The sequence below is a fragment of the Pygoscelis adeliae genome, unplaced genomic scaffold (genome assembly GCF_000699105.1).
Source record: "Pygoscelis adeliae isolate BGI_AS28 unplaced genomic scaffold, ASM69910v1 Scaffold103, whole genome shotgun sequence".
Classification (NCBI taxonomy): Eukaryota; Metazoa; Chordata; class Aves; order Sphenisciformes; family Spheniscidae; genus Pygoscelis; species Pygoscelis adeliae.
The window spans coordinates 3856486-3873717 of record NW_008824723.1 but is presented as its reverse complement, the minus strand read 5'-3'; the positions used below and the strand labels follow the sequence as shown (position 1 = coordinate 3873717).

General features: G+C 36.1%; 1 protein-coding gene across 1 annotated transcript in view; it reads left to right on the top strand.

Annotated features, from left to right (window-relative positions):
• Nucleotides 1-17232, top strand: part of ASAP1 (ArfGAP with SH3 domain, ankyrin repeat and PH domain 1) — a 132665-nt gene that overhangs the window by 100220 nt on the left and 15213 nt on the right. The window contains exons 19-23 of the mRNA XM_009323357.1: nt 499-614; nt 3230-3297; nt 6328-6435; nt 7781-8009; nt 17178-17232. The exon at nt 17178-17232 is cut by the window's right edge and continues 116 nt beyond it. Coding sequence (XP_009321632.1) covers nt 499-614; nt 3230-3297; nt 6328-6435; nt 7781-8009; nt 17178-17232 — 576 coding nt within the window. The remainder of the gene's footprint in view (nt 1-498; nt 615-3229; nt 3298-6327; nt 6436-7780; nt 8010-17177) is intronic.

Sequence of the window (17232 nt, the reverse complement as noted above, 5' to 3'; positions counted from 1 at the left end):
TTCCCTAACTCGGTGTGTATCCTTCTATTCCTTCTTATGACTCTCTTGTGCATCCTCATAGCCACTCTCTTCATAGTTCCTTGAATGCGTGGGACTTATCAACCTATTCTAACTGTATCAAAATGATTTTTCAGATTTTTTTTATTGGGCTAATTTAGCATGTTTGAAAAAGAAATTTTGGTAAAGTGGCAGGTGGAAAACAACTGGCGTGACCTTACAAAGGATTAGGTTTGAATCTTTGAGTTTCACTTTTTTTTTGAATGAACATCTGCAGGTGCTCAGTCCTTTTCAACCACAGCTCAGGAATTTCCAGTATGCTTGGAACTATTCTTAATAGTCTTTGAAAGTAATGTTTAATTTAAAAATATTTCTTTCTCCTTCTACTTCATATTTGTCCAGTAAAGTATTTATACATTTCTTATTTATAGGGATGCTAGATCTGAAATGAATAGCACAGCATACTATACTTTTCTTGATTGTTTTTTCTTCTGTGTTTAGTGGAAACCTGGATAAGCAAACAGCATTGGGTAATACGGTTCTACACTACTGCAGTATGTATAATAAGCCTGAGTGTTTGAAATTGCTTTTGAGGGGGAAGCCAACTATTGATGTAGGTAAGCTCATTATTTAAAACTAGGAAATAAAGATTTCCTAAAATTTCTTTCCGTTATTTTAACCACTTTTATTTAGGTCTCACTGTGTTAAGTAAACTTTTAAAAGGAAAAATAAAACTGTATTGGAAAGATGAAGACTTTACCACCAACAAGCCTAAAGGAAGCATTCAGTTAAGAAATGGAACTTAAGTTCTTAGAAGATAATAGTGACAATTTTCTGATACGAAATAGTAATGGTAAATCCTAGTTTTTCTGCAGAGTTTTATTTCTGACGCATTGTAAATGTCCTGGAATTTAGGTTTGTTGTTTATATTGTAAAATTCATCTAGTACTTGTATGTTAATGGTTTTAAATGGTTTTAATGTATGGTAATGGCTTTAAACTAAAAGAGGGTAGATTCAGACTAGATATAAGGAAGAAATTTTTTACGCTGAGGGTGGTGAAACACTGGCACAGGTTGCCCAGAGAGGTGGTGGATGCCCCATCCCTGGAAACATTCAAGGTCAGGTTGGACGGAGCTCTGAGCAACCTGATCTAGTTGAAGATGTCCCTGCCCATGGCAGGGGGGTTGGACTACATGACCTTTACAGGGCTCTGCCAACCCAAACCATTCTATGATTCTATGTTATAATGCTTCAAATGACTGCTCACATTAGTTCCACTCTAGATGTATGTGGGCTTTGTGTACACAACAGTTAATTATTCTGTTAATATTAATGTCAGTTGGCAACTGTAGCTTTACCCAGCATGCCCTAGCCACCACTGTAGCTGATTAGGGAAGGGATTAGCTTTCTCAGCTGCCTTTCTTGTTCTGTTTGCCATCTACATGTGTGAGATAGATGTGTAGGTACTTGCTGTACTTATATCAGTCCATTTTTCATCATGGCTTAGCAAAAGTTTAATTAAAAATAGAATCTTTGTAAACTGTTTGCTCACACTTAGGATAATCTCTCATTTACTAGATGCTCTCCTTTCTCTGCCATATTTTGAGAGTTAGGAAGGTATTCCATGAATCCAGCTTGTCAGGCTCAGGAGCTAAGCGTCATCAGCATGTCTATAAAACATTTGCATTCTGTCAGTTCTTGTTATAGGAGGGAAGCTTTCTGAAAAATTTGGTGCAAACTGAAGAGTATGAACTCTTATTTCTCCCTCTTCCCTCATCGCCATCATTTTCCTCCACTGCTCAGTAAAAAAACTGTTGCATAAATTTACGTTCACAGCTCAGTGGTGGAAGTAATTGGTTTCCTTGGCTTTTTCATACATCCTTAGAATATGTTCTAATATTACCATAAGTCAAAGAATTTGATGTGACCTTTTTTTGGCAGATATGTCCCTAATTAAGAAAATGGGAAAGCTATCTGAACAAGCTTAAGCATGTTTATTGGTCCTTCCATTGAACTCTCTCCTAGGTAGATGCCAGAAGAGTGTTCTTACTTTTTTGGGTCTTTTTTTTTTTTTTTTTCCCTTTAATGCTCTCACGTAGGAACTGTGTATCTTCTTTTAGGCCTTGAAATATCAGGTTTATACTTACAGGTTGAAAGTTTGGAATTTATGTAGTCTCTTAAGCTATCTGTGTGTTAACTTCAGTTAAGAAATACTATATTTTCATTCCTTTTCATATTAAAACTCCTGAACCATCTTGGATCTTTCCATAAGGAGCCCTCCTTCTAGGGTTCTTAATTCTTTCAAATTCATAGGCCTTTCTAGATGACTGCTTTGTATTTTCTAGAATTCATGAGTGACAGTCTATATGTAATATTGCATATAGTCAAATTTGCGTATGAGACCTCAGTTCAACTGTTTTCAGTTCCCAATCACAGAAATGCTTTACAATCTAGATACAATGTAGAGCATACTCTGTTCCAGCTCCATGGCATTTACAGCTATACTGTAAGAATAAATTTTACCGAAGGTTTGTGCACGTAAAGTTGGGGGCGGGAGTTGTTTCTTGTTTCTTGAGACTTGCTACTGAGTATCTAGGAAGGATCCCATTAGATGTTGTGCCAGAGGAGCTTCTAGAGTGCTCAGATATCACCTTCTTTCTGATCAGGCATTATTTTAAAATGTAAAATACTTTATAGCCTTTATAAAGATGAAATAGCTAGAAAGTTTTAAAATTATTCTTGTTCAGATGTCATCTTAGAATAGGACTTCTGTCTTCAAATTCGGGCTTCAAACCACTGTGTGTTAATCAAAGTAAAAGATGCCTGGATCAACATTTGCCTTTTTTTTTTTTTTAATCATAGAATAATTTTCCTTTTTAAGCTATCTTACCCTGTCTGCTTGCTCTTCCTGCTTATTCATGTAAGAGTTTTACTGGCAAAGGAGTTGAGTGGAGATTGAAATGACTAAATTTCTTTATATTCTCTGCTAGGATGGCTAGGAGGGATTTGGGAACTGTCCCAGCAGATGCTGCTGTTCAGAAAGAACCTAATGATACATGAAATGCATGAGCACTTAGAGTGGAATCTTAAAGAGCTGCAGCTGCTATAGAGTAAATAGATGTTTTTGATCACTTTTAGAAGTTACTCTGCTAAAAATAGTGAAACTTAATGAATTGATTCTTTAGACATCTCAAAGAATCGTTCTCTTTTTTTTTATTGTTAATTTTGTAGTAAACCAAGCTGGAGAGACAGCTCTGGACACAGCAAAAAGAGCGAAAGCTGTCCAATGTGAGGAACTGGTAAGAACTGGGGGTGAAAAGGCTGGAGAGGGGAGGAGGTTTACTTCTTTAAAGATGTGATCTACTTAGAATATCGTTACCACTGTATCTCAAACTTGGTACTGCTGCCAGCTGGCTGGCTGTATGCTGATCTGAAGGCCCTACCATAGATGAGTATTTTCTAACTTCAAAACACAACAGTCATTTTCTTTGTAATGGTTTAAGTAAAAGATCTATCTTCTACTGGAAGTACTTAGTTATTTTAATCAGTGTATTTGAAGACCTTAAGTACTGGAGGGTTGGGTATTTGGATACTAATTAATGCACCATTCTAGCACGTTTGGGCTTCATCACCTCAAAAGTTCTTCTTAGAGACATTTCTATCAGGAATACAAAACAAACCCTGAAATATTAAATCTGTCAAGACCTTTTAGGTCTGCATCTTTGATTTTTCCTGCTTTGGCTTTTTCCATTTTATTTAACGGGACAGATAGTTCAGAGATGGTGAGAGTCTTCTTACAAAGAGAATTGAAACAACTTGAAATTAAACTTCCTCAAAGGAGAAAGAAGCAAAAGTGTAATGTCTGGAAGCTAGGGTATGTCGTTCGTTCTCCTCAGTTGGCAACTGAGCACCACGCAGCCTCTCGCTCACTCCCCCCCTCCCCCCGGTGGGATGGGGGAGAAAATTGGAAGAGTAAAAGTGAGAAAACTCGTGGGTTGAGATAAAAACAGTTCAATAATTGAAATAAAATAATAATAATAATGTAATAATAATAATACACAAAGCAAGTGATGCACAGTGCAATTGCTCACCACCCGCCGACCGATGCCCAGCCAGTCCCCGAGCAGCGGCCCCCACCAGCCAGCTTCCCCCAGTTTATGTACTGAGCATGACGGCACATGGTATGGAATGTCCCTTTGGCCAGTTTGGTTGTGCCCCCTCCCAGCTTCTTGTGCACCTGCAGCCTTCTCAGTCGGTAAAGCATGGGAAACTAAAAAGTCCTTGGCTAGTATAAGCATTACCTAGCAACAACTAAAACATCAGTGCATTATCAACATTATTCTCCTCCTAAATCCAAAACACAGCACTGTACCAGCTACTGGGAAGGAAATTAACTCTATCCCTGCCGAAACCAGGACAGGGTATCAGCAAATATAAAACACCAGCTTCTGTGGGACTTTGTCCCTCTACTGAACATGATCAGAGCAAAAACTTTCTGGAATTTTGAGAACGTATGAGTGATGTTAACAGACGCCACTCAAGAAAATTATTGGAGTTCAAGAAATAAAGGTGTTAAAGGATTTTCCCAGGTACTCTTCTGAAGCAGTTAGCCAGGAATAAGGATTTTACATGAGACCAACAAGGTTGTTTGTTCTTAGCCCTCTAAGGTGCCTCTTACCAGCATGCATTTAGTAGGCAAGTGAATTCAAGTACTATCAAGGGATTAAAAAGTGTAAGTAGTGTTGCAGTTTCACATTCAAGACAAAAACCAGAAGAATTTACAAAGCAGTTGTCACTTGCTGCTTAATTCTATTTCTCAGAATTTTTTTTTGCCTCATTTTGATGATCCCAGGAGGATATCTACTTTTTCTCTGCAGCTGGTAATTTTAATACCTTTCCTTTGACAATTGAAAGTTCTTGTCATGTATTAATTAATTATTGCATAATCAAGAGAGCTTGTCCTTCGCAAATCAGAATAATTTTCTGTACTTCTGGGGATGCAAGTCAACATTTTGCTATGGTTGATAAGGTGGTACTCTCATTGACTTCTCAGTTACTCCCATGTCTGCTGTGTAAGTACTGTTTCCAGTGGTTTGAGTATTCTGTCAGCTGAAGAACAGATTAGCTGTACAACACACAACTGATATGGATTGGTTTTTTTCTTTGCAGTATATATTTAATAAAGTAACATCTGCCATTAATGTGGACCAACTGATTGTGTTGTAGAACAAAAATAAGTGCATGTTATCAGTGAGCTTATCTAGCAGTTAATAATTTCAATTACTGTAATTGAAATTCCACTAATACCTCACTGATTATTTCAGTTAACCATAATAGAGCATTTACGCCTTTTCTCTTCTTTTCATTTCTGAAAAGTATTTCTGCATTTTTCTCAAAATTGGCAATGAGATAAGGTTAAGAGTAAAAAAGAAATATGAGTGAGCATATTGTTTACCATGGGCAATAAAAAAGTACAAAATAAGTATCTAGATGGTTGCAATACGATAGATGTACAAAGCTAATTTCTGTTGCCTAGCTGGAGTCTGTGTAATTAAATTCAATTTCAACTCAAGTAGATTCATTAATACTTAAAAAACAGATTGAAAATACTTTTTCTTCCAAATTTTATTTCGGGAAGATAGTTAAAGGCTCTCCTGAAACAACTAGTACCAAGTAGACTACATTTCAAAGGATGTGAAGGAATAAATAATGATGGGAAATCTAAGCATTGAAAAGGAGAATTTATATCCTCAGAATAACCATGAACTGCAATTTTCTTTTTTTGCTGATTGTTGAAGTAGTAGATTTTTAAAGAATGTGAATACATTATTTGGGCTGGCAAAGTAGAGGAATTTTTTGCTTAGGACACATTGGCCTCATCCAGTGAGAGGGAGGGAAATATTTAAATAAAGGATGATAGATACTTTTTATTTTGATTCCAGCACAAGGATTGTGATTTTGGAGGGGTAATAGTTGTATGTACCAAAACTTATTTATAAGTTTTGCCTTTCCTTTTTGGAAAGGAGGGCTCCAGATGCATTCTGCTTTTGTGCATGTACCTTCTCTTGATGTCATCTCTTCAAATGCTTGTCAACCATGGCAACTTCCACCTGTTTTGAGAAAATCTTCCCTTTTTGCCTTTTAGCTGTTTTTCTATACCTCAAATAAATGAAGGATGTTTGTGTGATTGCCCTGAAATTGTTCCTTTTAATGTCTGGAAAAGTTTTAAACCTCTAAATACTTCAGTTTATTGCTTGCTGTTACAAAACTAACTTTGTTGACACCAAAGGAACAGCAAGTATTTTAACAAGAATTGTTACGTCTTTCAGCTTTCTCAAGCCAAGGCAGGAAAGCTAAACCCACACGTCCATGTAGAGTATGAATGGAATCTTCGGCAGGAAGAAATTGATGAAAGTGATGATGACTTAGACGATAAGGTAGGCATGAATTACTGATATGGCTTTGACAAAAACTGTCAAAATTTCTGTTCTGTTGAAATGAATGGAAATTAGAGACCCACTTTAACATTTTTTTTTTCTTACAGATTTTTTTTTTGAAAAAAGCTAGGTTTGAGGCCTGTATTAAAGACTGCGAGAGTGCTTTTTGAATACACTTTGTCAACCTAGTTATTATGGACTTGAGTTTCAGAAGTTTTGCTTTGACAAGACATACAATATAATATAAATCAGTAAATGTAGATTACTTTGTCATTTTATCCCCTTCTGAATTCTAGGTTGTTAATTATTAGCTGGAGGAAATCCAAAAATTACATACTTATTTTCCATAAATTAATTAAAGACCTAGTTGTTGAATAGATAACTCTATTTTTTCAAAAACTGTGCTGTGCACTTTATTCCTGATTAAAAAAAGAAGTAACGGAAAGGCAAAACTTGAGGGCATAGGATAATTGCCATCCTAGAACATGTGAAAACTTAGCCTCAGTGTCCTACTTTAGCAAGTCAGTTAATTACTTTGTGCTCTGTTTCTGTTACAAATGTGAATACACCTCTCCTATTTTATATGGGTGCTGTAGAAAGAAATGTGGTCAACTTTTCATATTCTGTGACACTTGGGACTGAAAAATTCAGAAACCGAAATAATTTACATGTCCTCAAGGACAGTAGAGAACAAAATTATTATCTGTGCAAGAAGCCTCGGGAGGATGACTAATGCTGTATTGGAGATAATACCCTGCCTGAACCAGAGCTGCAGTGAAACAGATTGTGCTCCATATGCAGTTATTAATATACAGCAGTCAAAAATTGCTGTGTAAAATTTCTTCAAAGAGCAATTATATATGTTTAAAAGAAGAGATGTACCACTGAATATATTGCTAGTTCAGTCAACATATAAATCTGATGTGTTGGAAGTGGTTATTTTATTTTTAATATGCATCAATGGGGTAATATACTTGATCTTTGAGGATAACTGGTCTCAGTAAAGAGCTATCTGAACTGAAAATTACTCTTACATTCTAAAAACTTTACTAGGCTTTTATTAATATATTATTTAGTATATTATTATTGTATGTCTTCTGCTTTAAGAATAAATCTAACTTTGTGTACATGATGATTTGTTGATGCTACAATTTTTATTTTTCAGTTAGAGGAGAGGATCATTCAGGTTGGATAGTTGAGAAAAGGAGGAATGTGGGCTTATTTGTCCAATAAAGAAAGAAATTACGCTCATGTTCACTAGAATATGTTGTTGTTCTTTCCCAAAGGTATTAACTATATTCAGTATTTAGACAGCTGTATAATATATTTGTTTTTCTATTCGCAGCCTAGTCCTATAAAAAAAGAAAGATCTCCAAGACCCCAAAGTTTTTGTCACTCTTCGAGCATTTCTCCCCAAGACAAAATGACTCATCCTGCATTTAGCACTCCTCGAGACAAGCAAAGACTCTCCTATGGAGCTTTTACCAATCAGATCTTTGCTTCTACAAGCACAGATTCACCCACCTCTCCCACTGCAGATGCTCCTCCTCTTCCTCCTAGAAATGCTGGCAAAGGTAAGTCTGTCTTCAAACTACGCTTGCAAGTAGTAATTTTTCCACAGTTGTCCTTCCTTTAACCAGGTGTATTTCAGTGTTTCAAGATGTAGTGTGTTTTTCTTATTACGTTGATGCAGTAATATGGTATAATGCATGTTCAAAACTTAAAAAAAAGGGGAGGGATGACACACTTTGTAATGGACTCATTCGAAACTGTGCATGAACGGGTGAAAAATAAAGTAATCCTCTGCTAAATAAAAGTTGGTTCATTTTATGTAGAAATTCTGTTCATATTTTGGAGAAGCATTTTTAAGCATTTACAGTCACAAAAATACAAGTGTTTTAGAAAAAGGCTGATAGTGCGTAGTGCTATACGATGATGTGCTGTGTAGTGTCTGGCAGAGAGAGAGTGAAGAAACAAAGCTTTGGAGGCGAGGAGGTGTAAGAAGACTCCCTCTCCTTGCAGTCAGACAGTGTGGAAAAAGAAAAATACCAGAATGACCTGTGAAGTGCTAAGCCGGTTGGTATCCAAGTTCCTTCCCTCTCAGTGCATCAACACTCTCCTCTCCCATTTTGGTGAGTGCTAGAGGGGTGTAAACAACAGCAGAGAAAATGCCAAGCCTATTGCCAGATAGTTAACAAGTCACGCACTGAAGATCTGAACTGAACATCACCCATTCTTCCCTGAGTGAAACAGCCAGTTTGCCCTCCTAGGATTATCCATAAGGAAGGCTTGTGCCGCAGTTCAATCAGTTTTGCAATCTACATTTAGTTGAAATGAATGAGATGCTTTTTCTTATTAATAATAGTAGTAACACTGTTGGTAGTGCTTGAAAGGGAAGAGAACTGATTTCCATGAGAGACTTACTCTTGCAGCTGTAGTGGATGGTAGTTCTTTGACCTAGATAGCTATAAACTTCAAGTTTAGATGACATGTTTATGGAACAAAACCTGTTACTTTACTATAATTTGTGCAAATCTACTTTTTAGAACAAAAAAAACCTTAATCTTTTCCCCTTTTTTTACGTATTTAATTTAGAAATAGCCAAATTGTGTTTTTACGGTAGACTTGTTAGAGAAAACTTTAGTTGTGATGAAGGCTACAGTATAGTTTAAGGCTTCAGCAGTTATGCTGATGCTCCCTTTTGTTAGCACTGATATAACTTCCTACTTCATTTCCTCAACTGATAGTTAACTTTGTTTTTAAAAAAATAATGAAGAAATGCTCTCACTAAAATGTGAAAGAGTAAAAGGGACAGAACAGTGTGTTGGCATCAGGTGTCTGCTTTTACAATGGTTCAGATGCTGTGCTTAAGAACTACTGTTCCATCATCAGTCTTTGTCATGTACTGGCAACTTCCAAATGAATCCCTTGGCTTTCTTTTTTTAAACAGGTTTGTTTTCCATTAAGAGGCAAAACAATTTTGCAGGGGTCTGTGTTTTTCACATGAGATTTCATAATCCAAGTTTCTTTTTATCAGTTTCATTGGGGATTCATTTGTGTTCCTCGTAACTTTGTTGACCTTCCTGTTGGCATTACAAGATTCTAACTTTCCTTCCTCTCCCCCATCTTTTTTACATGCTCTGTCTAACAGTCAGCTACTGATTGTCCGTTGTCCGACACTGTATACTGGCTTAGATGTTCCTTCAGTCTGACCTAGGATAACTTTTTTGTCACAAAGTTGCAAGACTTGGAAACTAATCATGAATTCTGTTTCCTTAAGAAGGTTAAGGAGCTTGTGTCTTGTATCTGTCTGTACACTGCTTAGTATGTGTCAGCTTTCAATGGATTATAATGAACATTATTTCTTTGTCATTACGTAGTGTAGCTCTTATACGGACTTATTCAGAAAATTGTCTTTTTCTCCAGGAAGGGGAATATTTACGTGCATATTTCATTCTAAGTATGTATTCAAGTTTCAGAAATGTTAGACATTTTCCTAGGTGTTCTGCAAACTCCCAGATGAGTGAATCAACACAACACCAAAGCTACTTGGAAAGAAATGAAGCGTTGAGTTCTTGTGTGTTTTCATGTCAAGGATTACGCAAAAGAAATCCTCATTCATATTACAACAAAATAATATGATATTACCACAAAATACAGAGAACTACTGGCTTCTGATGGTAATAGTAACATTAACTACTTCATCAGAGTGGAAAATGCCAGATTCACAGTGTAAGTCTGAGTGAGAGGTTGAATGGAACTACTATTACGTTAAAGTCTCTAGGCTTCTCTGCTTCAAACATGCCAAAATTTTACGGTCTGTGAGTGATGCTGCTTTTTTGGTTGATTTCCATTCAATAATATTGTAAAGTATTTAATTGGTTTTAGACGTTTCCATTAAATACATACCTGTGTTATAGGAATAATTTAACAGACTCAAAATGACAGGGGAACAAAGTGACTTGCATAGAACACTCATCAGTGTGGAAAAGTCACTTGAGAAGCATCATTGTAGATGCACTTATGCTTCATTATAAACTGTGCTACACCTTGTTATCTCCCCCACTTCCAGCTCCTGAACAGATTGTTTAAAAGAAGAAGCAGAGTCTGCACTTCCATAAGACACTGGTGACACATCTTAATTTTGAAGCAGTCTGAGATAGTTTTATTTCTGTAGGAAAAAATAATCCTTTAGAATGTATCTGCTCTTTTGAGATTAGTAGTAATAGAGTATATCCCTTACATCAAAGTTTAACATGCAAGCTTACTTATCAAATGCTTTTTTTTGTTAGAAAAGTTCATTTTTAATAGCTACCTATTTAAGACTGTATGAAAACATAGTATTGTATTTTGTGCTAAGTTCCCTAAATAGCAAGAGTAAGAAGAGCATTGAATCTGTAATTAAATTTAAGCTTACCTTCTGTCCCGAAATGTAATCTGATCTTTGTCCCTGCTCTGCTGAGAGGCCCCAGTAGATACCATGGGACGGACCCTCCTAGCACATGGAGACAGTCTGTAGGAAGTGGATAGCTGGTGGGATCCGTATCTTAGAAGGAGGCAGAGGTTTTTAAAGTTTCAGAAGGTTTTACATCCTTTGAGACATACAGGTAACTCTTTTCCAAATCATGTTGTGTATTTAAACAAAACCACCTCCCTTTAGCCCTCTGTAAGCTGGCTTCATTTGCCAGTGAAGTTCCTTAGTAGCAAAGTTCCACGTTTGCTGAGATGCCACAATGGAGTGGAAGCCATCAAGTCTGAACTTTGTGTTGGGGAAAGAAGGTAAGTTTAGAGCAATTCACATAATGCACACCACTCTTGCCCATGGTTTTTAGTGGATACGGTGTCTAAAAATTAGTTTGATTAATTGTAAAAATTGTATGGGTACAGCAGTTGGAGTATGTGTATATGGGGATTTTTTTAAGTTTCTCCATATGTCGTTATAATGGAAGTTCGGATTATCCAGTTATCAAACTTTTCAAAAAAATTCTTAAAAAATGCTGGAGCAAGATCTGTCTTTGGGCTTATTTATGTTCACAAAGCAGATAGCTGTAATGATTTTTAAGTTACTGCTACTCTGTTAGTATTTGCTATCAGTTCTGAAGTTGAAGGTTCCTGCAACAACAGTGCAAAAGATGTGCCTGCGTATCGGCTGTTTCTGTGCAAAGGCTGATGAGTGAGCCTGAACTGCTGATGAACAGTGGCTAAGACAGGGTTATTCTACATTAAACCAGCTCGTTTGTGGATCCATCTTGCTTTCTGCCATCTCTGCTACAGCTCTAGTTAATCCTAATAGAATGAAAAGTACAGAGTATTTCTACAGAGTACAGCAGCTGTGTAAGCCAACCGCTGTATACCTTTTCCAGCAGTTTATCTAACCTTATTCAGGTTCAACTTACTTGTGTTGTCAGTCACATCTTTAGTCTGTAACATTCTGAAAATCATCTTTTTCATTAGTCTTTCCAGCTTACACCTGCGTTATGGCTCCAGACATATAGCAGGTTTTCTGCCTGTTGTTTTACAAAAAGCTTTAAAAAAAAATAATCAACATTTAAGTAGTTGCATGACTCAGCACAGTAGCTAAATAAACTTTTGCACAACCTTAATTGCAAATCCAATGTGAGGACAATGTTGCTAACTAGTTTTGTAGAAGTGTTAGGCAATCTAAGCCAGGTTTCCTTAATTTTAGCTGAAAGCTAATTGATTTTTAATGGTTCTGCCTATTTCTCTCATATGGGATGAACACCGAGGTTGGGGATCAATTTTATGTCATGAAGTTATGTTCGGATCTTCAGTACTTACAAGTTTGCATATTTTACACTCTCTTTCACAGCTCTATTGTTAGGTACATAAACCCAAAGGCACTTCCTTCGTGGTTGCAGTCCACTGTTACTGCAGACACCATGTCATATAATCTGCTTCTTCACTTGGTCAGACTCAATATCTAACCAAATTAGCTTATTTGCATTTACTAATAACTTCTAGAAGTTGTCTGACTGCATTGCTCACAGGATTAGAAATCTTCTCAAGTCCACTAAATTACTTTGTTCATGTACCAACATTGTCATATAGCTTCAGTGATTTTTCTGTCACTGGTGTCCGTATCAAGGCACTACCTGGGTAGCAATCATTCAGGTCTCCCTTTCTGTTTTGTTAGACTAAACAATCCAAGCATATTTCACCTTTTCCGATAGAGTGTTTTCATTCTCCTGTTGTTTAAGTTGTCCTTTCATCATACTAGCCCTGCTCTGTACCTTTGCTGTTTAAATCAGCTTTCTTAAATATAAGTGACTGGAAGTGCAGGGACAGCATTAAAACCTTGCTGTTTCAGCTGGAAATACTACATCGGAACATCTTTTCATCCTATTTATTTTTTCATGATTGCACCATACTATGGCATATCAGGCATTACGCAGGTAGTCTCTACTGCCGCTTTCAACCGGAGTCCCTAATTTGAAGTACAAATGCTTTCTTAGTCTAGAATTTCAACATTGTATATACTGTTGTATTTAATCTCGTTTCTGTTACCTCAGCCTTTGAGGTCATCCAGTTTCTTCTGTTTATTTTGAATGCTTTCAGGATTCTACGGCTCTCTTGCATATATTTATAAGAATATTTTAAAAATTAAGTCTTTAAACGTGTTGTACATTTTGGTTAAATAATACTAGTTATCCCACTCAAACTCTACTTTTTTTAGTGCTGTAATAGGAAGGGAAGGCTGACAACTATTGATTTCATGTGGGGTTTTTTATATTTGTGCATCAACCCAAAATACAACATTCTTTAATATAAATTTTGGCTCCTTTTTTAAACAGGAATTTTTTTAGCATTAATTATAGAATAAACTTCAGATGCTAATGTTGAATCAATGTATATTCTTAGCTTTCTTGTTCAGCGTGATTGTGGTAATTTTTTTCTTTAATTATGGTCTTATTTTTAGTACTGAAAATATATGATCTGAAGTAAGACAAACTGAAGAAGGCTTTTAGTAATATCTCTGCAAAAATGTCACTCATAAGAACAATAAAAATAAGTATAACAAAACTTGTTAATGAAAATACTATTTTTAATGTACACTTACTTTCCTTTGCAGTACCTGTTCTGCCATTAACTGGAATACTGGTTAATCCATATCTCTCATTAAGTGGTAAAAAATAAACACAAATGTGAGGTTTTTGCACTCTAAACCCACCATTTCTTGCGTGGATGGTAACAGCTTTGCATGGCTTCACAAGTACACAAATTAATAAGATAGTATACTAACTGCACAAAAGCTGAAGGGCAATGCACTATTAATTGCAGACCTTTTCCAGTTATTTACCTTAGTACAATAAATTTGAGATTATTTGGTCTATTTGCACATGAAAACGTGATCCTTGTAATAAGAAAAAGTGATAAAAGATGACAGCAGCTTTACTGAAAGCAACTGCTCCCCAGCTAACTGAAGAAAAGAGCCCAACGGAAGCAGAATTAAAAAAAATCTAGGTCAAGATTTTTTTTTTTGCTTGTGTGAGGAAAATGATTTACGTGAAATGTGAACTTCGCAACTATGTGAGAAATCTCCATTAAGATGACTGTGGAGAAGAAATGGTTGGCTTACTTGCTGCCTGGTTAAAATCACAAAATAGCTTTCATCTGGAAAAATAACTGCTCTGATTATTACTTAGAAATACCTGGCTAGCCTTGCATAGTTAAAAATACCATATTAGATTTTTTTTTTAGATTTTTTTTTTTTGGGGTGTGTGTGTATATATATGTAATACAAAGTATCTTATAATAATTTTACTGACACTTTGTACATCAGCAGATCTTTGTATTATTCCACCAGTTGTTTCCATAGGCTGATTTAGATTCCAGAATCTTTCCCACGTTTGCTTTATTCAAAGCATGATGTGACTTTATACCCCTTTCTGAAAAGGTGTTTTGAAGTTTTCCTTTATTTTCTGTTTATTTGAAAGTGAGTTATTTTGTATCTCAGCCATCTCATCATTAGTGTATGACTTCTAAATTCATATTTATTCCTTCCATAAAATTAATATAGGAACAAATGATAGGAGTCTGAAAAGGTGCACTGTTTTTAATAGCTTAACACCTTTTCCCTCTAACTGTTGTATGCCATGTGAACTTTCAAAAGCTATGAAGTGACAATGTTTTTCAACTCTTCTGTGATGTCTGGAGATCTATATACTACTAGTGTGAAATATGAAATAGATCCACATAACCAATTTTAAAGAGGTTTTGATCCTACTAAATGTTATTTTCGTAGAGAAGGATTCTTCATTTCATTGGCAATAAAAAGTCCAAATTTTACTTCACGTCTGAAGTTTTATTTTTGCAATACGCGCACAAGAGACTTTGAACGCATTTCCTCCCCTTTTTCCCCCTTAAGCCGCCGTTTGCGGCGGGGCTGGAGCCCGTGTTCGCGTGGAGCGGTAAGGCTGTCCTGCAGTACAGACAGCGGGACACCAGGTGGTGGTCGGACAGAACCTGTGCCGTGTTGGCCGTTCCCCCTTGCAGACATTTTGGGAGGGTGTAACTCCTTTTCGAGATGTCAGGACAAGAGAAAAATACTGTAGTGACATACTGTGTATGTCTTCCACATGCTTTAAAAATAATGTTACTGTTAACACTGGGTATTGAATTTTTCTTTCCCCCTCGCCACTCCTAGATATACTGAGTTACTTACCGTTTATAGAACAACCTTTGGTTCGTATTTAACCAAACTAAAGAACTTATAACTTGCAGAAGTCTAGGGGATTGTCACTCAAAACTTAGTGTAGGAAAAGTTTTTTATTTTTCCTGGCAGAAACATTTCAATGCGTGGTTCAAACTAGCTTGCTCTCTTAAGCTCATGGAAGAAATTAAAATGAGAAAGGATACAAATTGGGGAACAATCTTGTTAATTTGCACTAACATTTGACTGCTTGCCAATTAACAGTTTTGTGAACTTGGAAGCAAATTGAGAGGAACAATTGCAAAATATATAATTTCATTTACAAGAGTAAGCAATTAATGGAAAGCCAGGCCCAAAATACCTGCTGGGGTTGTGGTTGAGAGATTCTCCTGAGCAGCAAAGGGCCTTCCAGGCTTGAATCTGGAAGAGGATAGATTGAATCATTAACTCATTATGGGCAGTTTTATTAATCTTTTCTTTGGGGTTAAGAAGAAAGAGGGAGGTCGCCTGCTGAAAATATCTGGCAAATGTACACATGGTTATAGGATAATTGAAGTTACTTTTTTCAATGTTTAATGTTTCACCTAAGGAATTTTAGCTAAGATTATTCTTCACTGGTTTTAATACTTTTATGATATATAGTAATTTGGGAAGGAATGCCAAATTCCTTTGGTAATTTTCAGTCTACGTATAGAGACTGGCAATAAATATTTTTAGAGAGGCAGCTCTAGTTCTGTGTGCAGGCTAGGGTATATGCTGAATAAGAAAATGAAGATTTTTGTCTCAAATACTGTTCAAATAAGTTAGGTTTTCAAAAACAGGCAACTTGGTTCTATAGTGCTACCAAAATATGTGACGATAGACTTGACATTTCAGGTATAAATAAACTTTTAAAACTTTATGTCGATTTTCTGCATTTATCCAGAGCCTGTGATGGCAAAGCTCTCTTACATACAAAACTTATTGCAAGATCATGACTGCAGTGAAGTGTTATTTATTGCTTAGATTAAAAAACAAACAAACCAACCCAACAAAAAAACAAAGGAAAAAAACAACAAAAAACTCCAAACCCCAACAACAAAACCCTTAAAGCTATTCTAACCTAATGTAGAACTAATTTAGATAAGTGTTACAAGTAATTTCTTTTGGCAGTAATGGCAGCTGACTTGAGCAGTTGTCCCCTCACTGCATGTTTGCGCCCAGCACTGCCTGCTTCCTTGAGCTTCTTGTTAAAGGTGAATGGTGAAGTTGATTAGGGAAAACTCTTGTCTTCCCTCTGGGTTATTTTGTCTTTTAATCTGTATCTGTTCCCATATCCTGTCAAACACGCATTGTGTTGAATAATACTTGTGCCAACATTGATGCAAGGGGAAATAAAGGGTTTAAGGGTAGGGGTGACTGCATAAGCTCTTATAAGCTTATAAATAAGCTATCTTTAAATATCTAATCTCAGCCTCAGAAAGAGCTTTTCTGATATTTATTTTATATGCACTGCATAAAACAATTTGTATTGCTCTGAAAATGCGTAGTCTGATGTATTTAAGCCACAGGAAAAAAGGGAAAATAACTACAGAAAAACTTACTAAGCTTACAATCCTATTTTCAAAATGCAAGGAAAATTTGTAGATAGATTTCTATCCCACTTTGGAGGGGGAAAACAAAAAAATCCCCACATAATAGAACATCCAGAAAGTTATTTCATTCTGGTATAAATTAATAGTAATCTTAGTCCCACATGCTAAATATTACTTAATTTTAAGATTTCATGCTTCTCTTTTTTTTTTTTTTTTTTAAACAATGCCTAAAATTAGAAATCCTGGAGTGATTAATCCTGTATTTTTTAAACATAAGTACACGTGTCATTCTATTGTCAAGTTGCTTATATTCCCATGGCTAAGATGGTTAAAAATGTGGTGAACGTGTCATTTAATCTAAACAGTGTTTTGGCATGGCTTGTGTTTTTATTTTAGTCTTTTGCTGCACTTCGCTGTGCGTCTGACTGTGAATTTTTCAGTGCTGCTTTGACGTTTATGCACATGTATTTGTAAGAAGATTGTTTGTTATTTTGCAGGCCCACCTTCAACCCTCCCTCTAAGCACTCAAACCTCTAGTGGCAGGCGACCTCT